We start from the raw sequence: 25,396 nt of genomic DNA, 5'->3' as shown, positions 1-25,396 counted from the left end.
AAAATAATTCCACAATGCAGATGTTTCACAATGTTTTGTAAGTATTATTGTTTTTTTTTTTTTTTTAAAGGAATTAATTTTAAATTGCAATACAATATCATTATGCAGCAAACATATTTTATGAGAATATGTTTAAAATATAATACCAGAATGCCATTGGAAATATAAATATATAATTTAATACATATTTCAATAAAAAAAAAAAAAAAAAAATATATATATATATATATATATATATATATATATATATATATATATATATATATATATATATTATTATATTAGTTGTTTTATATTATATTATAATTATCATTATTATTTATATATTATATATCATTATTATGTATTATACTGAATTTGCAGCAGCTGTTATTAGTCCTCAGTCACATGACTTCTTCACTAATTGTTCAGAAATAGTTTGCACTGATTGTAGATGTTAGCTTCAAAAACACACAGACAGAAGGCCACAAAACTTTAACTTGCATATGAAGTGATGTTTCGATAGTTTTTATTTATATTGACAAACGCAGATGGGTTCTCTAAATTGAGGCCTTAAAAATATGTGTTAAAGCACATGACAGATGTGTAAACTGAAGTGTGAGTGAGTCTGGTGTCTGTGAAGAATCTGTTCCTGAGAACGCAAGGACACTGTCACGGAGGAAACACGCTTATTCAGAGCTGCGTTTAATGTTGCGTGGCTCGTCATCTCCACACACGTTTCGTTTGGTTGGAGTGACAAACAGCTTCTGCTTTATTTCATTTGCCTGGAAAAAAGGTGTGAGGAAGACGTGACTCGTTGGTTGTTTGCATTAGTCATATTTTACACATTTATAGAAAATGAAATTGATTGTCATTTACAGTAACTATCACTAAACTATTACTGTAGGACTGCATTGTTACGTACTATTCAAATATCCTTAATAATGTGTAACTCAAGTAGCCGGAATGGGAATAAAATGTAAAAGACATTATATAATTCAGTAAAAAAGTAAAAATGTTATTTTAAAAATGTATAATGTATTATTATTAGATAATTATAAACTATATATATATATATATATATATACAGTATATATAATGTTTTACATTTTCGACTACCACTACTACTAATAATGTCAGAGTGAAAAAAGTTGCCAAAATGAAATGCAGATATTGTATTGTAATCTATTATAATCTATTGTAATACGATCTAAGATTGTACTGTTGTGTATTAAATAACTATAAATAATATATAATATAAATAATAATTTCATTAAAAATGTTTAATGATAAAATTATAATATATTATGTAATTCTAGATATATATCTAGATATATTGTGTTTTGTGTATAGAATGATGCATGATTTGTAACAAGTAGTAACACTTATATAGTTTTATTTGATATTTTATCCTGTAAATAATAAAAAAAGTCATAAATAATATTGTGAAAGTTAAAACACACACACACACACACACACACACACACGTACTACTTTAAGATTTTATTACGACAATATTATATGATAAATGTATTGTATATTATGTCATAATATGATGTAAATATATCATTAAAATAAGTATATTTAAAATAATTTAATACATTGCCAGAACAATTATTCATGATTAATTGCATCCAAAATAAACGTTTTTGTTTACATAATATATGTATATATAAATATAAACATACACACATACAGTATATATCTTACAAATATTTACATGTATGTACATTTATATAGTTATAAATGTATTTAATATATAAACTGAACATATTTCTCTTATATGCATGCATGCGTTTTAATTTCTAACTATTTTTAGTATAAATACAGTATGACATGTCTTTATATAATGACATTATAATATACAATAAGTAAGCGTTTTTACATCCGAATCCCGTAAAGCAAACTGCTTTTCACGAATACTTTTCTGTTTGCATGGAAATGTCTAGCGCTTCGATCATTTAGAAACTCTCAGAACAGTATGATGTCATACGCAATTGTGTTTTGTTTTGTTTTGTTTTGTTTTGTTTTCCGAAACCAAGAGTAGCTCTAGCCGCTGAAAATATTATGTCGTCACCCTTATTAGATTTCAAATCGGACTCTGATGTGCAAAGCTGGCGGTGAACTGAGCCCAGCAGAGAGTCCATCTGCGCGCCTGGCATCCGCTGGCCGGCGCTCGCCTATCAGCGCACGCTAAGAGCCGCTTCTGCTCTTCATTTAATGTTCCTTACTACGTCTTGATTGGTTGAGAAAGCGCGATGGCGGAAAACGGCGCGTTTCGGGTTAAGCCGGACAACTGGAGTATTATGTGTTTCTACTGGAAGTGGAAAAAACAGCTTACGGGTGGTTTTCCACCGACACAGGACCATCTGTATAGTGCGGGAAATAATAGTATGCACTGTAGTTGTTTGTTTTGTTCTACAGGACACGTAGAGATAACTCAAGCAGCTGGCTCGTGGGTCGATATTAGTCAGCGAAAACAAAACACACACACACACACACACACACACACACTCCTCCCAGGTTACGAGGGCGGGGTGAACCCATGAGGCCGGGCGGCCCCTGGAGACTCATTCACCTCTGAGACGAGTCGAGAAGGTCAACAACATGCGTTGCGTGCATGTCAGATTCAGATTGGAGTTATAATTTGGATTTAGTGTAAATTATCTCCAGTATTCTGATTAGTGAGGAGCATAGCAGATTTAGCAGGTTTATTAGCCAGGATCTCAGTGCTTTTCCTGCATTGTTAAGTCTTGGGAAGTCAGGTATTAAACTGTTGGTCGAATAGTCTCAACATTGTTTCAATAAAATATTTAAGCATATTCATTTTCTTTTTATTTTACAAATATATCATGCATTATTAATTCATACATATGTTTGGGGTCTCTGAAGTCTCTTCATGCTTTTGAAAGAAGTCGCCAAGGCTGCATTTATTGGATCGAAAACGCAGAAAAAAACTGTGAAACTGCTAAATATTGGTATCATTTAAACTAGCTGCGTTCTATTTGAATATGTTTTGAAATGTAGTTTATTCTTGTGATGTAGAGCTGAATGTTCAGCTTATTCTTATATCATTTTTCAGAAATCAGTGCAATGTGCTAATTTGTGGCAATTTTCATTTTTTATTTCTTTGTGCGAAAGATTAATTTATCAGGCATCTTTTGCGAATAAAGTAAATATCAGCATTTATTGGAAACAATTTTTTTTTAATATAATATTATAATTTTTACAGTCTTTTTTAGTCAATGCATCCTTGCTCAATAAAAATTCATTAATTGAAAAAAAAAAATCCTACAGGCCCAAAACGTTTGAAACCTAAAATATCAATACATGTTCGTACTACATGACATTTTAAGTAAACCTGACGTTTCATGAAAAAATAAAATGATCTGATATTTTAAGAGACTTGGGATTGATTGCACACTTTCTCCGCATGTTTAAACATATTGATTGCATCATTTGACTTAAATAGTGCTGTCAAATGATTCATCGTGATAGATAAAGGTCTTTTTTATAAGACATGAGTGTGTACTGAGTTTATTTATTATATATATATATATATATATATATATATATATATATATATATATATATATATATATATATATATATATATATATATATATATATATATATATATATATATATATATATGAATATGAATATAGGCAAAGAAGAGCTGTATTAAAGTCATTGAATGTATATTTTCATGTTTTTTTGAATAAATTAGTATAGATAGATAGATAGATAGATAGATAGATAGATAGTCAATCGCTAATCATTTAGAAACGTAGCAGTTAGCGATTAGCCCTGTTTTCGACCATTACTGCGACGTGTTTAGGGAAGACGCTTTTCTTTGCGACTCGTCTTTCTCCTTGTTTTTGATCATTCTCGCGAGTCTTCTTTTGAACAGAGGAGCGTTTCTCTCTAACTAGGTCTGAGAGACTGAATCTTCTCGGGCTTGTTGCTAAATATAAAGGAGGCGTAGTTTCACAGGAGGGTGCTGATTCTTCTTTCAAATCCCTCTACGCTTTAGTGTTTTCTGATTTGTCTCACAGCAGCGATGAACATGGATAAATTAGGGGCCTGTAATTAGCTGTCATTTGGGATCTGCAGCCTAACAGCGATGGCAACAGGCTTCTGGTGCTAGCATGCTAACACAGGGAGCAACAGATCCCGAGGCTGAACTTACATACTGTCCAGTTTTCCGAATAATGGCAGTTTTATATATGACTATGTTTTGGTAAAAAGCCACCTGTTTTAACCAGTAGCAGGGGACAGCTAGCACAGTTTTTGCTGACACGTATCCTTGATCTCTAGAGATACGCTTCTGGATTCAAATCAGGTCGTGTCCTTTCATGTGTCTCTGTGAGAATGTTCTGGCATATTATGACTCCATGCTTTTATCATGAGTCACTGTTAATAACTTTTCCCTCCGACACATCCTAGAACTGACCACGCTCATTAGTAAGCCACGCCTGGGTCAGTCAACAGCAGCTTTATTGCAACAGAACTAGATTTTACATTTTCAGAGGTAAATGAGAAAAATGCTTGTGCCTATGGGGTATTTCTTTAGCCACTTTTGCATTATTTTATGTTTTAACACGATGGAAATAAATAATTTAAATGGAAATATAGTTACCAATAAACCTCTTTATACACTATATCACTATATCATCTTCCCATGTGCCTTGTGAACTCTTGAACTCACTTAAAATATTACATAAATATTTTCCTCATGATATATAAAAGCATGATATATAAAAAAGCAAAATGTATTTAATAAAAATGAACTAATTATTTCAAAATGAAAAGCTTATATATATATATATATATATATATATATATATATATATATATATATATATATATATATATATATATATATACACACACACACACAAAAATAAATTAAATACTTAACTATATAAATATAAATAACTAAGTTATCATGGCTCTTTTTTTTGAATGTTTAGACATATTATTTGCTATGTTTGACTTTATATATAAACTTTTACACTTTTTTTTCTAAGCTGAACTGCTTGATGAAATTGTATTAAATTTTTTTAATAGGTGCTTTTCTTTATGATTTTTTGGGACAGTTTTAACTCCATTATTTCTTTATTTCCATACAAAAATGTAAGTAACTCATTATGTTTTTTATTTCTTTCTGTTTTCATTTATATCTAACTGAAACACTTCAAATATTACGCTTCATCTTTTGCAAACGAATAGCTGTTAGTTAAAAGGTGTTTATTTACTGGCCCAAATTAAAAATGCCCACCCGGACAGTCTATATAACATTCTGGTCACTCTTTCAGTGCATTTTCGGGGTGTTTTCAGCTTATTTGAGTTTGTTCGGACGTATTATCTCGATGATCTCTGTGGTTTGCGTGTGGTCTGTGTTTCTCTGCGTCTCTGTCTCTCTCTAGCTCATGTCTGACGTGTTTTGTTGTTGTGATCAAATACACAGAGAAGCAAGTTGTTCTGATGATCAGAAGCTCGTGCAGAGACCCTCGACGTTACACAAAAACACACCGTATCGGAGCCAAATGAGCCAGAGCTGCTGCCATAATTACAGCCGTTCATTTGATCTCTCTTCATAAGCATCTGACGCTGTAACAGCATAAGTGATTTATGAGGAAATCTGTGTGTTTTATGTTTCTTCAGTAGTGTACAGGGCACGTGGGAACATCGCAGCGCTTTCAAAGCGCTTTTGGTCAAGGGATAGAGTGTGAAGAGGTTTACTGAGGAATATAATGCAGTTCCCCTCCACATGACATCGCTTTGAATCGAGCGGCGTTTTCTACACATTTTGCATTAAGTTTAAACAGCAAAAAAAACATCTCTACTGTGTTAGAAGAAAATCATTTCAGGGGCAGAGAAAAATGCATGTGTGTGTTACTAGCTAATGATATTTAATAAGGAATTTATTTTAATATTTAACAAACCTGCTGAATATTTTTTTTAACACAACAGCTATGCAATAATTATTGCTGTAAAATATTATTAATATCTATTATTTTCTGTTATTACATTTGTCTCTACTGTATATGAAAGGTGGATGTGACACATTTAGACGTGTAGCAGATTATGTTTCATAAAAATAAATTATATTATATTTTGTTATATTTTCAAATCAAAATGATTAATATAATATAATTGTCACTACTGCGTATGCTTGGTGACTTTTTTAACACGGTGAAAATGATTTAATTTATTTATTCCATATTTTAAATTTCTTATTTTATTTCTCATTAACATTAAGAGCATGTACTGTATTGAGTGTAAATAATATTAATTTTAATTTCATATTGGCTTTTCTTCAAAAACTTCAATATTTTAAGAACTGATCATGGTATCGCATGTTAATATCGTACTCACTACCACATTCAATATACCATATTTTTACACGTTAAAACAAATGTATTTCAAACAATAGCATGGTATTACCACGGTGCATGTACATACTGACGCCCAAAAACATGGCTCTTATTTTTTTAGCGTAGTTGGGAATGGCTGGTTCTGCAAAAGCTTCATGAGAAGGTCTGAAAGCCTTCTTGTTTGCGGTTAGTGTGTGTCTGAGTCTGGTCTTGTTAAAGCACACACGGATGAATGAGCACTGCGTGACACGTCCTGAGTCTTGTTTTCATCGCTGGGCTTGTATCCCAGAATTCCTTGGGGTTGCTAGACCTGCAGCTGTGTGTCTTTGGCTTTGCAGGTCTATGAGGTAATCGGCTGCGTGTTGAGGATCAGTGCGAGGGAACGGAGCCAGGTGTGTGTGTGTGTACCTGAAGAGCACCTGTGGAAGATATTGTTGTGTAGATGCTGTGTGTGTATTGGCAGGTTTGATGGATGGTGCTCATTGTGTCTTTAAGTGTCAGCAGTCCTCTTGAACCTGTCTTTAGCAAAGCTTCACAAAAGAGGTGGATTCAGGTGCGTGTGCTGTACATATACTGTACATATACAGATACATATATATATATATATATATATATATATATATATATATATATATATATATATATATATATATATATATCTGTATGTATTCGTATACATTGCTTATATTTTGAAAAAATGTACATGTATTTGCATTTATATAGTTATATTCAAGTAATTGATCATTTATAACATCATTTAAATATTAAAATAAATAGAAATGTAAATATTAAAATATTACATTATATATATAAATAGTTGTACTGTTGTTGTTGTTGCTGGTAATAATAATAATTTCTTTATTACTTTATTTTCTTGTTTTTAATTTAATGGAAAATAAATGATTTTAATATATAATTTCAATCTTATAATACATGATATAATACATGATTATAATGGCATAATACATATGAATAATTATAATCTTGTTGTTGCTAATAATAATAATAATAATAATAATAATAATAATAATAATAATAATGATTGTTTATTTTTATTATTTTCTTTCAGACTTTTAATACAATAGAAAAGCACTATATTCAATTATATTCTATTATATTATTTAGTATAATATTTTTGTATATAATCTTTATCATTTCTGTGTAAGTATATTTTTCAAAAAAATTTTTGTTTATTATAATGCTATGTATTTAGCATTTAAATTGATACATTTATTTAACAATGTAATATATGACTTAAAATAAATACATTTAAGTTTTTTTTTTTGTTTTTCATAACTATGCATGCAAGCGCTCCATGTACGTGTTGTGGAGAAATTGTGAGTAATTGCTTCCCATAATTCTCACACTTGCTTTGCATATCAGTTGGGTGTGATGGCACATTTTTCCACCGCTGCCAGACGTCTGACGCTCCGAAAATAAACCTCGCAGCCTCTGAGCGCAATTATGAAGGTTACCGTGTTAAATTTAGCCGTGGAAACATTGATCATGCGCGGGAGAGCTGTTGTTGTTGTGGCGGAGGTGAGCGTGTGGAAAGTGTAGGTGGAGGTGAGAGCGGGGGTCTTTCTGTTTCTTGCGCTCACACTCTCACTGTCGGTGTTTCGAGCTTGTTAAAGTGGGCCCATAAATACTAGAAGCCCGCAGCTCCTTGTGCTCGGGTCAGTGCAGCGTGATGATGTGTAAACAAACTGTTTCCTGTTTTCACTGTATGTACATGTGTTTCTATGAATGCACTTGTGGGTGGAGATTATATTTGATAAACAAAGCGCGCTAAGCGTGCTCTACTCGGCTTTTTCGTATTTCCTTCATTTAAAAGCTTTCTTTAAAAACTGTGGGAGTCCGTCAGGGAGGTATATCTGCCCTTTTTTCCGTTTCTTAAGAGAAAAATAACGATAGCTGCAAGTTTGGAAAAAATAGCAATCACAATACAGATTCATGTAATTATTATTTTTCTTGAGCTGATTTTTTAAAATAATTAAAATGCATTTCAAGCCTTAAAATAACTTTCAAGTCTATAACAGTCTTAATTATCTAAATAGAAAAGTATTTATTTTTATTTTTATTGAGGAAGAAAATTAAAAGAAATTAAACACCTCCAAAATAAAAAAACAAATAAATAAATGTTGAGTGTTGTCGTTATATTTTAATATTTTAATAATTTTTAGACAGTTATAAGAGTGCATTTTAAGTAGTTGAAAGTGCTAAAGCATTTCAAAATAAGAGTCACGCCGTATTTAGGCTTGTAGGCTCTTTAAAAGTCGTGCCTGCGTATACAGTAATGACCTTTTTTTCTGGAAATTATTGGTGTTTTGGATACACAGTAAACTCTATCTGGCATTTAATGCAGTGTAAACTTATGTTGATTCACTCTGGACCACCGTTAAATATGTTTTAAATGCATTAAATACTTTTACTAAATTACTAAAGTCACATATAGAGGGTCTCTTCCTCTGTTCTTTTACCAAGCTCTCTTCCTAAAAGGCCTGACCTTTGACCCTTGGTCTAATGTAGCTGTCCATCTCTGCGCCTGTCACTCTCCTGCAGTGTAATGCTGTGAAATGAGACTCAGCCGTTCTATAAAAGGCCCGTCAGAGCTGTGAGGGCAGGGGAGTGAATGTACAGCATGCATAGCTGTGAATTATGTATTGTGATTCTAGCTCAAAGGGATCTTGCTGTAAAAACTGCTGCCGTGTGAGACTTTGGGCCTGCTGAGGCATCAAATATAGCGTGTTTTGTGTATGCATATTATTTTTTCGTGCAACGCAGATTCATATTGCCTGTAGGATGACCTCATCGCTCACAGCACACACACACACACACACACACACACACACAGACATATCTCACAAAACAATGTTTTTTTTCTCCAAAAATACTTGTACTGTAAAACCATCGTAAATCAATATGGCTTTTTTTCTAGTTTTGTCTAATTTATTTATATACATATCTCATTTATATACATAAATAATACAATAATAATAATAATACTAAAAATATTTAATATATTTAAGCAATCAAACAAACAAAAAAATGCCTAAAGAATCTGTGATCAATGGCTGATAAATATCTGTGGAATTTGCTAAAACTTTCATCTACATAAATATAGTATATTAAGTAAACACACAGAGGCTTAACAATATTTCTGGGAATTGAATTGAATTGAATTGAATTGAATTGAATTTAACAAACCAACAACAGACAAATAAATAAATATCTGGATTTTTGTAAATTAATACAGTTTGGAAAAAATAATATATATAATAATAAGGCAGAAGAATATTTCAGGAATGTAAATGTTTTAATAAATTAATTAATTTATTCATTGTTTAATTGTTAAAAATATCTGTGGAATAATAATTTAAAAAATTCAATATTAATTATTCGAAATGGCTGTAAAAATAAATAAATACTGAAATGGCTGAAAATTATCTGTGGAATTTAACAAAACTTCTGCTAAATAAACACATAAATACAATCGGGAGTCAAACAAGTCAAAAAAATGTTAGTTTCAAACTGATGATATTAATTTGAGAATGATTTGGACTTTTTTTGACCTCTTGCAAGAAGTGGTCCTGTAAGCAGCGATGGCTCATACTGAGGTTTAAATCCTGGTTGTTTTATCCAGAAAAATGCCATAATAAACCGACTGTGATGCTTGTTCTTCTCTAATGGGACGTGAGGACGAGCTCAACGCGTAACATCACAGCGATCTCTGATTTCTTCCCATTCCTCAGGTCTTCCATCTATCGAATATGAATCTCATTTCGATTTTTTTCCTGAAAGCTATAAAGCACAGTATCATTTCCAGCGCATCTCAGATGAGGTTTTTACTGTCCATTAACTAGGATCACTGCCGTTTCAGAGAACTCGCATGAAATAGAGATGTTCGTAAGGGTAGGTTTGAGCAAACCGCAGTAATGTGAGATTGTAGGGGTGTTTTAAGAGGGTCACTGGGATATTGGGTCACGCTTGCATAATGTGGCTAAAGTCAGACTACATTACTGTGCTTTATAGGGCACTGGGGTTTACGTGACATTTGTTCGCTAATGGTTTTCTCTCTGTGTGTGTTTGCAGGCCTGTATTTGAGCCTGAGTCTTCCTCACCTGCCAGCCATGGACTAGTCGAGAGGAGTGTGTGTTCGAGAGTGTGTGACGCAGACATAAGCATGGTGGGGAGGTGGCTGCTCAACTCCCATTGAGATCACAGAAAGTAAGGATGACTTTACATATACCATCAATATTTACTCATAAAACTTCACAAAGGCCGCACGGAACATGCGTCTGATCAGATTTCCATCTTTTAACATATTTCTGTGCTGTGTTGATTTACCTAATAAAGAGAGAGAGAGAGAGAGAGAGAGAGATGTAATTTTTTAGAAATTAAAATAAAATATATTTGATATAACTATTTTAGCTGCTATAAATTGCTCTGTACACAGTCTCAAACATTTATAATGTTTATTAATTATTTAAAATCAATGTTCATTGATCATGAGCAACTGGAACTCATTGTTTTAACAATTTGAATAAGTTATTTTACAATAAAAACATAATATTAAAATGTTTATGATTTATAACAATTATAACAATATAACACTTATTTATATTTAAGAATTATTATATACAAGCTCAATTATATATGTATGTGTATATATATATATATATATATATATATATATATATATATATATATATATATATATATATATATGTATATTGTTATATGTTAATGATTACATGCAAATTTAATATCATAATATTAATATTAATTACAGGTTATATAAAAATAATACAACATTTCCCTTTATATGTGAATGATTATATACAAGTTTATTTCTATAAATATTTAATATATATGTAGTATGTACACACATACATAACATTTATGTATTAACTTATAGATAGTTTAATTATACTATGTGATCATGATATAGCATTTATACATTTCACATTAATGATTACATAAAAGGTTGTTTATATATGCTAATAATTCATTATATGAAATAAGGTATAGTTACAAACGCCCCAGCGTAAAACGCCGTAACGAAATGCTGTGCTGATTTTTAATTGGCTGTTATTGACTAACGACTCTGCCGTCAGCCATCATCGCTTTCAAACATTAACCACAACTACGCTGAGTTTTCATTTGACCGACTGTCACTGCCGAAAACTCACACTTCATGCTGTAGAGAAAAGTTAATGTTTGCTGAAGATCTATAGGGCTACTTCTGTTATCAAAACTCACATGGGGCACTGTTTTGATGGTGAAACCTGTTTTTTTTTTAAGAAAATAAAATTAAAAAGAACACTTGTTTTACATTCACTACATAAACTCCGGCCTAAATCGCACTTAATCCAGAGCTCAAAAGCATGTTAGCGACTACATTTGGCTGACATCGCACTAAAGTTTTTTTGGGGGGGGGTGGGGTTGTTGGAGTTTTTTTAGTTGAAGATCTTTACATTGATGTATCAGAGAACAGGTCAGGCGGTGATCGCTAGATCGGTTTTTATAAACAGTCATAACCAAATACCTCCCAGTGTTTTAAATATGGAAGCGCTGGATATCTTGAGTGCTTCGCTAAACTAGTTTAGCTTGCAGTGAATCCTAACAGAGACCCACACAAGCCACACAATACAAACAGAAGGATGGAAGTGGGTCAGCTAAACTCACACTAAAGTGCCGGGCGTCCTGATAAATAATGAAAGGCATATGAAAAGAAAAATGTTTTCTCATCTTGATATAAGCAAGATATACGTTTCTGCTGTCAAAACAGAAACTTGTGTGAATACAGGTTTAGGATTTGCCGTTATTTATGTCGTTCTCTGCTAATCGAAAGTTTTGAAGCAACTGTGATTAATATAAAAAAAGGAGCAGGTATTTACCGTTTTTCATTTTTTAATTTACTAATTTAATGAAAATACAACACAATATTTAACAGTGAATATTGATTTATTACGTATTATTTATTATAGTTAAACTGAAGCTAAAAATAAAACTGAAACCATAAAAATGACTACTTTATATAAAATAAACATGAATAAAATACAAATCTTTACAATGTATTATTTATTAATTACATTTATTATTACATTGAGATTAAATGATTTAAAAAATGAATAAAAAACTGAATAATATCTCAATAGTTTGTTATATATTTGTAATTTCCCACGTTATATGTTACCACACTGGTTGTGTAAAGGACATCAGGCTTTGTGATTATGTCATTCTGTCATCTGTTTGAACCGGACAACATCTGGCAGCACAAATGCGACCTATGAAAAAACGCAAAAAGAGACTTGCTTCAGCCGTTCGGGTTTAGATTAGCGACCGAAAACATTTTTCACACCAGTATCCAAATGCATTTCGTGTCATTTTATTTAAAGTGCCTCCATTGTGGATTTTTTCAAGCAGTGTGTAACACAGCTCTAAGTGAATGAAAACATCCTGCAAAGATTTAAACCTGAAAGAGTTGTCTTTCAACTTATATGTTGAACAGCAGTGATATGTACTTATTGGTACATATTTCGTGTCTCGCTAAAAAGTGCGCCCAGGTACCTTAATGCCACGAGACCAGGTAGATCATTTGACATTAATTAAGAGAAACACTGCAGAGGATGTCACATTCCTCTCAGCCAATCAGATTCGAGGACCAGAAAGGACTGTATGTATTTTTCGAGTCAAATAAATAGTCGTCTAATATTTGACCCGTGACCCCGCCGTATCCACACTGCATCATGTTTCAGGTCTGTGAGTACTGTGCGCTCAGTAGTGGGCAGCTAAGCTTGTTCTCCACTGTGGGCAGTTTCACATTCTTCTCGTTTTTGTGTCACGCTCCGTAAATGGTGCGGAAGTCTGACACACGGCACGCGCGCGAGGATAAACAGTCCTCTGTTATTGCAGCGAGGCCGTAGGTGTCCCCGTCCAGCCAGCAGAGCGGGCTTCGGGTCTGATCTCACCAGCATTCAACAACGGCGCGTTTCATAAGGCAATGACAAAAAAGGCCTTGAGCAGAATGTCACAGCCAACATGTTCCAGCTGAAAAATCCCACACGCAGCCCTCATACTGTCAGCGCAGTGTCGAAACATCACACCAGTCTGTCTGCTGTCCAGCGCTGTGACTCACGGCCTTGTGACGGCAGAACACACCCGTAAACACACATGCAACAGGTTATTGACACACCACCGCTTAAAGGGACAGTTCGCCCAAAAAACAATTTTTTTCTTCTGTCCACCATGACACTCACCATGAGAAATACAGCAAGCGGACACGGTAAAAAATAAGTGTCATTTTAACTGCAAAATCTTATAAAAATGCTACGGGGAAAAAAAAAAAAAAAAACCTGTTAATAGGTTATTAGGTTATTATGGAGAGAAAAACTGTAAAACATCTCATTTTACAGTAAAATACTGTGAATTGTACAGGTTTTAGAAAGTTAATAAAACAAATCATGTTTTCTAATAGTTTTTTGGTATCATTTATGTACGTTTGGGCTTTATGTGACATCTTCTTTTGTTTAATGAATGTTCATTGTTTTATTTAAGTGTCATGTTTGTTACCATGATGGTGTTTTATGCTCCTTTTCTATATTAGTCTATACTTGAGCTGCTTGTGATGAGCTTTGATTCTTCTTGAAGCTTTCTCTTTTTCCACCATTATTACGGTGGTTGTCAGTATGTTGAAAGGTACGAAACTGATTTTAATAGCAGTGTGCGTCGTTAAATTTACTGGTTTACATGCAAATTTTCTTGCTTGTAAATTACAGTTTTATACCGTAAAATCTACAGGTTCGGGCCGTATTTGTGTTTGCAGTTTTTCTGTATTTTTTACTAAATTATTATGGCAACCACAGCTGACAAATTCTACAGAGTTAAACAAACAGTGAAACAGTTGTAGGGCTGTTATGACTAGAATATCACTCACCTATCAGCCAATCAGATTCGAAGACCAGAAAGAAGGATCTGTTGTAAATATATACCATCACTACTTTCATATACTTTCGAAGTAAACCCTACACCTTTTTGTGGTCAGTTCAGTCACTCCTTAGTCATATCAGTCATTCCTCATCTCTGATTAATCTGTTTTTGTTGTTTCTTTGTGCTCTGTTTTGGTGTTCTTCGTTGGTTCTGTGATATTTCCTGTGTTTTTGTGTAGATGAGAGCGTGAAGCTGCAGGGCAGGCAGCGCAGCCACATGATCCCATGACTCTGGACATGGATGCGGTCCTGTCAGACTTTGTTCGGTCCACGGGGGCAGAACCGGGTCTGGCACGAGACCTGCTGGAAGGTAAGAGACCTGACCTGTACCTTTATAAAATTAATAAGAGAATAAAATCGAATTCGAATGAAAATAAATAAATAAAATTAATTCGCAACCTTATAAATGTCTTTACAGTCAGTTTTGATCAATTTAATGCATCTTTGCTGAATAGAAGTCTTAATAAAAATATTGTGCATTCTAGTTGATCAGATTGCAGGTGGGTTATTTAGATCATACTATCACAATACTATCACAATATTATGATAACAATATGAAATTATGATAAGTTTTGAAAAATAATGTTTTTACTATATAATCACTTTAAACCTGTGTAAATTAAAAAAGGACCTTGGATTGAATATCTTATTATTTGACTTCTTCAAAAGGAGTTTTGTTGCTGTTAGTATGCTTAATAGTTAAGCTTTACTAGATTTACAGCACTGCTGGCACAGATGTTTAGCATATGCATCTGTGCCCTCGTCTGCGTGGCATCTGTGCGTCTAAGCTTGATTTTAGTCCCATGTGTGCTTACATAGGGTTTGTGGTTCAGTCAAGCGCAAAATGCGCCGCCAAATCGACTGTGGCCCCGTGCTTGAGATTTCATTCAAGCCAGTTTCTTTTCTCCAGTAGAATGAGTTGATCTTTCCATGTAGTCCAGGCCCGAGCGCAGTGTACTCAGACCTGTGTTTTAACTCTCGTCCCTTTCGGCTCGTCGGTGGTGCTTCCAGTCTCGCTCACAGGTCTCGAGGGTTTCGGTTTCTGCTGTGATAAGGGTTTTGTGCTGGTCTGCTTTCTGCTCCGATTGGCAGCAGCGAGGGCCTGCCACGGTGGGCGGCGGGGGCAGATTTAGGGCCCGTGTGATGGCTTTACGACCAGGCTCCCTCAGGAGACCTTTGTGCCCATTGAGTGGAACTCGTTGAGGAGTGGAAGGCCGCAAGTGCATTCTGTCCAGAGGAGACGGGCCAAAGAGAGAGAGAGAGTGACGTATCGACAAACAAAAAGTCAAGGCCGAGGGGAGAGAAATGTTCCCCGTATAGAAAAGAATAGAAAAGAAGTGCACGCTTTTGAAAAATGATTGTATAAGGGAGTTAAAAATGTCCTTCAAAAATGCAACAGAAAAAGTGTGGCTATGTTCCAGTCCTACCTAGACAGCAGTTCAAAAATATGAATATAAAATGAATTGAATGCCACATAGGTTCTGATATAGGTGAATAGAAGTGTACATCTGTCCCTAAACACACACCTGCTCACTCAGCATCAGCTCCAGTAGAAGCTGTTCAGCTGTGAGTGTTGTTCTCACCTGCCTGACCAAGGCCACCTCACATCTCACAGCCGTCAGATCTTCACACGATCATATTACCCGTCTGTCTGAAGCCTGACTCTGATAGAGCAGTGCCGTTTTTAACAGAATACTGAAGTGAAGAGATGCTTCGCCATCATCACTCTGCTGATTTTCCCAAGCACATGGAAAATTATTCTTAACGGGGTCATTTCATTAGAGCAGAAATGTAACTCTTTAAATTTTGAACCATAATATATATATATATATCAATTTATATATTTTTTATAATATAAATGTCAACTTAAATTAGACCAGTAATAAGATATAGTAAATATTGGAAAAATAATATATATATATCGTAAATGATAACATTTTCAGAATTATTTAAGCATTAGTACTAATTTCATTTAGTCCTAAATTATATAATATGTTTTATTTCTAAATCACATACTGCTATTTCTACTTTATTGTGTGTAAATTATAAAAATAAAAAATGTAAGATATTTAAGCAGCATTTAATGTCAAAAAACAGATAATTACACTTTTAATAGTTATCATGTTTTGTCCTTGTACATTCCAATTAGTTGAGTCCTGCAGTTGGTTTTTTTTAGTAGGTTAAAAAAACAGCACCAACACACACAAAAAAAAACAGAAAAGAATAATAATAATAATAAACTTGTCATATGTTTAATTATACATCCTATAACATTTGTGTAATATACTTTATAGTAGAATAATTTATTTACTTATGAATTTTTATACTATTTAAGCATTTAAGCATTATTATTTATTAGTATTTTATTGTTATCAATACACTGTACAATGCTTTTATTTATTATTATTATTATAATAATTATTATACATTATTGATTTATTTTATTATACATAATTTTTTATTTCTTTATTCATTGCCTATAAGTAAGTGTTTTATTAAACAAACACAAAAAGAGAGAGAAAGACAGACATATATTCGATGCAACCACTACTTCATATGCACTTAAGCAGTATCTGCATAGATTAAGCAGTCCGTTGAGTGTTTTGTCTGATCCAGCATTTATTCTCCATAAATCATGTCATGCATCAGAGTGAATGTACTGAAGCAGCTTTTTTAGACGTTGCATAAGCATTCATACTATCTAATGTACATTTAAACCCCTCTCTGAGGGCTCTGTGTTAATAGATAGCTGTTAAACACTTTCAGCACGCACGTTCTTCAGGAAAAAGATCGGGATCAGCAGCCCCTCGTCCCGATCTCTCCTAAAAACCCATAAGACCGTTCTCAGATCAGTCACAGATCAAGAGGCTGAGGCTTGTTGTTCCAAATTAGCAATTTGTTAATGCTATTAAATGACCCCGTCGCTGACGTTTCACTCCAACCACAACAATCCTGCCTCTGGCAAGCCGTAGTTATGAATGAAAAGGGTATGAAGTGCCTTCAGTCCTCCCAAGAAATGGCACCGCTGCAGTATGCAAAAAAAGCCGCTATCCACATGTTTACGGCTTATTAGGTCTGGAAATGTTCTCCTACTGTGCGATTATGTAATCCATTGTGTACTTCGAAGGTTCGTAAAAGGCAAGAATGTTGTTATCATCCAGCATATGGGGGTCTACCGCCGGCTCGGGTGGGAACACTGTACCCTGCAACTCTTGAATGAGGGCATGTAATGAGAAATAAAGTGGGCTGATTAGTCAAAAGCTGTTTGTAGCGTCCCGGTCGTCACATAGCACTGATATTTATGTAACACGCACTCAGCAACCTCTGAGTGGCGTCATGTTGCCATACCACTAGCAGGCGCTACTGCAGTTACAGTCGTTTTGCTTGACCTGTGCTCTATATATTAAATATATTAGTCACATCTCTGGACTATGTTATTGTTTTTGTCCTGTGCCATGTGCTCTCTGTGCCCTACCTTCCCTTCCTGTTAATTGTGTATTTATCTTCACCTGCTCCCTGTTAGTTTAGTCAATTACGTTGTATATTTAAATCCTGTGTGTTTGTCTTGAGTTTGTCCGATCGCCGATATCCTTACGTGCTTTTTGTCCTGCTTGCCTGCATGCCTGTTTATATGTATTTTGCCCATTGAGTAGATTCAATCTGTTTAAGTTTGTTACTTGCCGTGTGCTTCTTTTCCACGAAACCACAACCGTGACAATATTGTTATATAAGAATATAAATATGTCAGTTTTCAGTAATTATACTATATTGTTGCAAACTCGCAAGAGCTTTGTTCATCTTCGCAACACAAATGAAGATATCGTTGACGAAATCAAAGGTTCGTCATACAGTACATGATATATATCAAGACTAACAAAGACACTGATCTAGCCTCAGATTTACCAAAACTGCACTGTTTTTCAGTAGCGTACAGAAGTCTGTTCTCACTCATCATAAGATCCTGGAGTTACCTCATGCTTCATGTTTTCTGTGGAGCTTGTTTTGAGAAGAGACCGCTTTATGAATTTACTGATTGGGTGTAGCTAGCATGCATGCTACATTTTACAGTAGCGTGACAAGACCAGCTGTTTTCAAGTAAAAGCTAGTTTTTTTCCAGAATTTTCTGTCATACTTTTGGTGCGGAGGGAGTTGGATATAATAAGTTTAACAAATTACAAAATAAGAGCACGACAACTTTTTTAGAAAGGTTGTTTCATCCCTGTTAAAAAAATCTGCATATGCACGTATTAGGTATGTTTTGAAGCTTGGATGCTGGTTTGAGCTGGTTTAAGATGCATATCACCAACTTAAACCAGGTAAAGACCACCTTAAACCAGCTCAAACCAGCATCCAGTTAAATACAACCTAGTTCTGCGTAAAATTTGGACCATGTTATGTTACTAACCAGATGGTTGGGTTAAACCAAAGTGCTGGGTCAAAACAACCCAATTTTTGGCTCTGGTCATATTTAACCCAGCATTTTTTTAGAGCTTACATAATCAGCATATGCTGTTTTTTTCAACAAGATATTTACTCACTGGATTGTTCCAAACCTGTATTTGAAGATATTTTGAAGAAAACTAGTAACCAAACAGTTGCTAGTAGCCATGAAAATCCATAGTATTTTTTCAGTGGATACAAGCGACCTTTGTTTTCATATGATCTTATGGTTTTGTAATGACACCTACTGGTGTGGATGAATGACAGGGCATTGAAGCATTTACTAGGCTTTTCTATAAGAGTTTTTATCATGTCATGAACATGCTACATGCTGCAAAAAATTCTTAAATCAAGATGGATTTTCAAGACCATCAAAAATAATTTTCTTATTTAAAAAAACCCCACAAGACCGTTTTTGCTTGTCTAAGAATTTTTAGATATTTTGGCTGAAAACAAGACCACAAACCTCGGCTTGAAAAGCATTTTTTTCTGCAGTGTAGCCTGTCTAATACTACAAAACTAATATATTTTCGCAGCAAATATCGTCCTCTCTCACAAGGCGAACATCTGGAGGTCTCTGAGAGCTAAGCATCTGATCAAACCGCACGAAACCGCTCTCAGATCAGATCAAAGTTGTGATTGACTGATAGTTGGTGGCAGGGGAAGGATGTGTCCCCCGGTTGTCAGTGCTACTCATCATTAGCACGTCATCCCACCTGGCTGTTGTTGCTGTGTGTCTCCTGCCTCCGTCGGTTCCCTGCGGATCCACCATCTCTGAAGCTGTTGTGGAAAGGGCCTCTGCGTTTCATCTCACCCACAGGCCCTTTGTGCGGTTAGAGGTGTTCTGACGAAAAAAATGACTCAGCCGACAATGGCAGACATTTTGTTATGGGTCCTGTGCTTTATTCAGCTGCTGTTGTGATTGAGAGATGACGTTTCATGCTTTAGGATTATAAAAAAGACAAAACTAAAAGTCTTATGTAGTCTATAGTTGTGTCGCTTTATTTGTGGTTCGTGAGGGGTGTATTGTCACCCTCTAAAGGACTGATAAGGTATTACAACTACTACTAGCATTGTTTACATGCACGTTCGTGTTGCGCACTGTTTGAACATTTGCTGTTGAATAATATGTTATCTCTCTTACTGTGTAGTACGGTATGCACTACGTAGTCAGCATATTGTAAGCTTTCCGGAAACAAAACTGTGAGATATTTAATGAGTCGTCTCTTCACATCTCATGGGCCGTCGACTGCTGTGTCATTCTGATCAGCGTAGATAAAGCAGAGCACCTGATTAACGGGAAAAGACGTTTTATTACTCAAAGAACTGTGAATGTCTTCGTTCGTTAGCGAAGACAGAGAAAAGCAACAAATTAGAGTTGTTCAGTTGTCCAGTTTCATTCTTCACCTGCTTAGTTTGTGTTTTTTGAACCACAGTGGATGCGGTGTGCTACGTTTGAGCTGCGAAAGGCTTTTCTCCCGAAACGATGATAAATAAGTATAATATAATATAACATAAACGTAATAATATGATTAAAAATAAATTGTAATAATACAAATATAATTAAAAAGTACATTAAATAAATATGAATAAAGCACAAACTGTATAGAGATACTGTGTATTTTTGGGAATATCAATATCATCAAAGCTGATTTTTTTTTTTTAATTTGACATTTTTATCCCTTTAAAACCCTCAAATACCCATCAAAGCTCCCATGGGTACTCGTTTAATTAAATTAGGTGTTTGACCACGACTGCAACCAGCTCTGGAATTTTAAAACACTGACCCACGATGTAAAAAAAAAAATCAGCTTCGGAAATGATTGAAATATTTTATATTGTGTGGTCTGAATGTGTGCACAATATGTGATCATGTCTGCAAAATCCAATTGCACATCTGAGGGACAGGCAGAGGAGGGGACATCGACAGGAAACTCCCTTCAGCACATTGATTGAGACCCATAATGCTTAGCAATCTATGAAACGCATGCATCAGAGGTGCTGAGCGGTCATTCGATTAAGCCTTAAAATGTCTTTTAAAATTTCTGGCTGGTCAAAGGATGAACAAATCCATAAACTACAATGAGATTTGTATTGATTGATGTGGGTTCTGGTGATACATAGGCTACAGGAAGAATGTAATAACTGTCCAGACTGAAGGGAGAATCGCCAGTTAGAAATAAAATGGATGCTATAGGTTTCAAATGATTACAGAATTATTGTTTTTAGTTTGTTTCGAGTTTAAATTGAAGCGTCCAAATGTCTCCTCTGGTGAAAGAAATAGCAGCTGAAAAATCGCTCATCCTCAGGTCATCCAAGATGTGGAAGAGTTTGTTTCTTATAGGAGCAGATTTGTAGAAATGCATCACTTGCTCACCAATAGATCCTCTGCGGTGAATGGGTGCCGTCGATAATCCACAAGTTATCCACACCACTTCAGTCCATCATGTTTTGTGAAGTAAGAATAAAATGTAATGTTAGAACAAATCCATAATTTTTACTGAATCAGGACTTACATATGCATAGATCAAGCCAAAAAAGTGAAAACACCCAGCCTTTCACTTCACAAGACGTTATTTGAGGGACTACTTGTGGATTATTGTGATGTTTTCATCAGCTGTTTGCGCTCTCATTCTGACGGCACCCATTCACTGCTGAAGCTCTTTTGGCGTGCTAGTGATGAAATCTACTCTTTACAAAATTTGTTCAGATGAAGAAACAAACACATCCAGATCTTGGATGGCCTGAGGGTGATGGAATTTCGGTAAATTGCTTTAAACCTGATTATCAATTGAAATCATCTTTAAATGAAAAATGCATGTAAAATGGCATCTCTGGGCATTTAAATGTAATTATTAAAATCGACATTATTTAGTATCTTGTTAAATAAATCGTACGTCATATTGGTTTTTAGGTTTTACTGTCCTTTTACTGCAGAGACACCATATAGGCAAAACACACACACACAGGCTGTGTGTATCCCTCTGAGGATAGTTAGACCGACCTGTTTCTTCGGTTTGCAAGACCTTTGGGTTACAGAGATAAGACAGGCGCTGGAGGACATGGAAGCAGCTGTGTGTGTGTGTGTGTGTGTGTGTGTGTGTGTGTGTGTGTGTGTGTGAGGAGTCTTGAGGTGACTGTCATTTCACATTAGAGGGTTTGGCTTCTCTGTCTTTCCTGTGATTTTCCTCCTGTTTTGCTCGGTATGAACGTTCTCTCTATCTGTAGACAAAATGAACTGAACCAATGTGAACAACGCGTCAAATTGTCTCCTCTCAGAGCACGTTGCAGAAGAAGCAATTCAGGCTTGATGTGAAGCTAAACTCTATTGTTTGGGGTCTGATGTGAACTGTAAGCGTTTTGTGTTGGCAGGTGGTGTAACTGGGATTAGATTGAAAAGTATCAAGGGGGCTGGCAGGTGCACTCAAACAGTGGCTTGACGAAAGCCCAGGCCGTGTTCATTCATTAAGGATGATTTCCTATTTAGTGGAATTATTGTTGACTCGTCATTTGTGGCCCAAGCAAGATGAGTCTTAAATAAGTTAAATAATTTTTAATACATTTAATAAATATTAAAATCTCTCTCTCTCTCTCTCTCTACATATATATATATATATATATATATATATATATATATATATATATGTGTGTGTGTGTGTGTGTGTACAGTAAAAATAATAAACATCATTAAAATTATTGAAGTTTTTTTAGTATTCGATGTCTGATTTTGCTTCCTGTTTAAAATGGAGACATCACATTCTTTGTCAGTGTTAACAAAAAAAATTATATTGGATATTAGGTGCACAGCATTGTTTTGAGAGCATACGTGCTATAACTTTATCAGTTTTAAGGCTAACAAACTACGGCCTTAAGGGTAGAGTTTATACGTCTGTAGCAAGATTATTTTCAGAGAAAATCGGAAAGTAGAAGAAGACGGTTGATGCTAAAGCGTTAGCATATTCTCACCGTGTAACATCATCGTTGTTGTTCGTTTGTGACGAATCAGGCAAAAACTGGGACCTGAGCGCCGCTCTCAATGACTACGAGCAGCTCCGGCAGGTTCACACTGCCAACCTGCCCCACGTCTTCAATGAGGGCCGTTACTACAAGCAGCCGGAGCGTAGCAGCACCCCGCAGCACATCAGCAAGCCTGAGCAATGCCTTCAGAAACAAGAGGACAACACTCAGGGTGAGCAGAGCTCTCTGACAGATCCTCATTGTGATTTCTCAATACTTTCTTCTGTACCAGTTTAAAGTCGTCATGAATATAAAATGTATTTCTGTGGTCTACGCTGCAATATATGAATAAAAAGATTCAGTTACATCGCAATTATAATATGCAGGGAATAAATAGAAGTTAGTCATTTGTTGAGTTTTGATCAGCCCAACAACAACATCGGCTCGACCAATGATGTGAGTGAGGGGTGGAGCTGTCTGTTTTTCTGACCAATGAATGCGGTTTAGTGGCAATCGTGGTGCAAAAAGTCACACCCATTACTTTTCTATTGATTATAAGGCACATTTTTTTGTAATTTTATTACATTTTTGAGATATTAAAATTATTTAGGGAAAAATAATATACTGCATTTAATTTTTGTTTGGAAATATTTTAAAAATAATTCAATAGGAAAATTGATTATTGATTTGATTATCTGTCTTATTGTGCAGCCAATAAAAATGACTTGGATAGGTTTTTAAGTAATTGTATCAATTGTTTAAAGGGAGTAAAAAAGGTATTTATTTATTTATTGTTAGTTTGTGAAGTGAAGTGAAGTGAAGATGAAAAAACCTGGAACCTTTATGTAGTAAATACATTTTTAATATTAATTAAAAACATTTAATTGGCTTTTATAATTAGCATATTTATTTCTTCATTCATATTTCTTCATTCATTCCCTCACTCACTGAGGTGATGATTTATAGGCAAAACATGCATTAACATTTATTAAGACTATTCTTTTTCTTTCCTCTCTCTCCAGAGAAGCGTCTGTCCCGGGGCATTTCCCACGCCAGCTCTGCCATCATGTCTCTGGCCCGGCTGCAGGTGTCAGGGGACTGTGCCAGGGAGCAGTTCCCCCTGGAGATGCCCATCTACACATTCCAGCTGCCCGACCTGAGCGTGTACAGCGAGGACTTCCGCAGCTTCATTGAGCGTGACCTCATTGAGCAATCCACCATGGTGGCCCTGGAGCAGGCCGGTGAGCCCCAAACACCGCTCTCAGATCAGCGGCATGATGATAAAAACACTGATTTATGATCAAATGTCAGCTTAGATTGCATAAGACCAACTCGACTGCTGGAGTCAATGCGGTACAACGGTGACAGAATTAATCTAATCTCTCAATATCTGGGATCAACGAGAAAACAAATCCCATGCAACAAAGCTCAATAACACTAACATTTAAAAACGGTCACCCTAAAGTAAAATTCTGACATGCTGTACATATCTCTCTTTACATTGTAATTACAATATGAGGCACTGACTTGACTTTATTTATTTATATATTTATTTATTTATTTATTAAAAAACGTAAGTTATTATTTCATGTAATATTATTTCTAATAATAATAAAAACTACTGTAATAATAATAGTGATAATGATAATAATAATAATAATAATAATAATAATCAGTCGATGACTTTATTTGTTTCTTTGCTTGTTTAGAATTTAAGATTGTTATTCCTATTTATAATGAATAATAATAATAATAACAGTAATAATAAAATTAATCATAGTATTATTAATAGTAATAATAATAATTATTATTATTATTATTGATTTATAATAAAAATTTAAATCTATTATTTTAATTGTTAATTTATAATTATAGTTTCAATGTATTAATATTAGTATTAAGTGTAAATGTAGTATTTTAAAGATTTACCTTTAATTTGTATTCTTTATATATATTTAAGAATTATTATTGTTAATAATAATAATAATGATAATTATTATTATATTATATTATTAAATGCAGTATTCAAAATATTGCATTTAATTTTTATCCATTTATTCATTTAATGATTAAGATGTGTCATTTCATTTTAGATTTTGCTGAAAGTGGTACGAAACCATATAAACTATATGAGCTTCTAAAAATCGGCACATATTTTAAACTAGAACATTAATTAACAAAAGATCAAGTATTGCAACGATGCATTTCCAGTCTGCAAGCAAAATACTATAGTGAAATGCTAACAGCTTGGACATGGCCTCGGGGCTTTGGAAATGCTTTTGGACTGTGGGAGGAAGACCCTGTCCCTAGAGAGGGCAGAGGGGCTGAGGGTGGAGGCGCTGACGTTCACCCGCGGTGAGCTTCACCAGCTCCAGAGAAAAGTGTGGGCGAACGGTCAGTGCCCAGTTCAAACCGCCTCGGGGTCCAGAGCTGCAGAGGACCGCTTATTTTTCCACTGCATGCCAGGAAAACAGCGATGCTCAGTGAGCTATGCATTGTAACTAAGCTACACAAATATGTATTTTGGATTCAGGGCCAAAATGAACAGAAAAATCACAATCGATCAAAACTTGGACAATCACAAACCACTAAAAAGGATAATTGGCTGTATGACTAGAAACTTGTTTGTTTTGAGAGCATGCTGGG

At 34.6% G+C, this 25,396-nt stretch overlaps 1 protein-coding gene across 1 annotated transcript in view; it reads left to right on the top strand.

The window, feature by feature from the left end:
- Positions 1-25,396, top strand: part of otud7a (OTU deubiquitinase 7A) — a 62,690-nt gene that overhangs the window by 16,093 nt on the left and 21,201 nt on the right. Inside the window, exons 2-5 of the mRNA XM_043228443.1 lie at positions 10,455-10,589; positions 14,533-14,663; positions 22,800-22,982; positions 23,773-23,991. Of these exons, the coding sequence (XP_043084378.1) occupies positions 14,579-14,663; positions 22,800-22,982; positions 23,773-23,991 (487 nt within the window). The 5' untranslated portion in view covers positions 10,455-10,589; positions 14,533-14,578. The remainder of the gene's footprint in view (positions 1-10,454; positions 10,590-14,532; positions 14,664-22,799; positions 22,983-23,772; positions 23,992-25,396) is intronic.

The sequence above is a fragment of the Puntigrus tetrazona genome, chromosome 25, assembly GCF_018831695.1.
Source record: "Puntigrus tetrazona isolate hp1 chromosome 25, ASM1883169v1, whole genome shotgun sequence".
In the NCBI taxonomy this organism is placed as follows: domain Eukaryota; kingdom Metazoa; phylum Chordata; class Actinopteri; order Cypriniformes; family Cyprinidae; genus Puntigrus; species Puntigrus tetrazona.
This window is presented reverse-complemented; position numbering and strand designations above follow the sequence as displayed.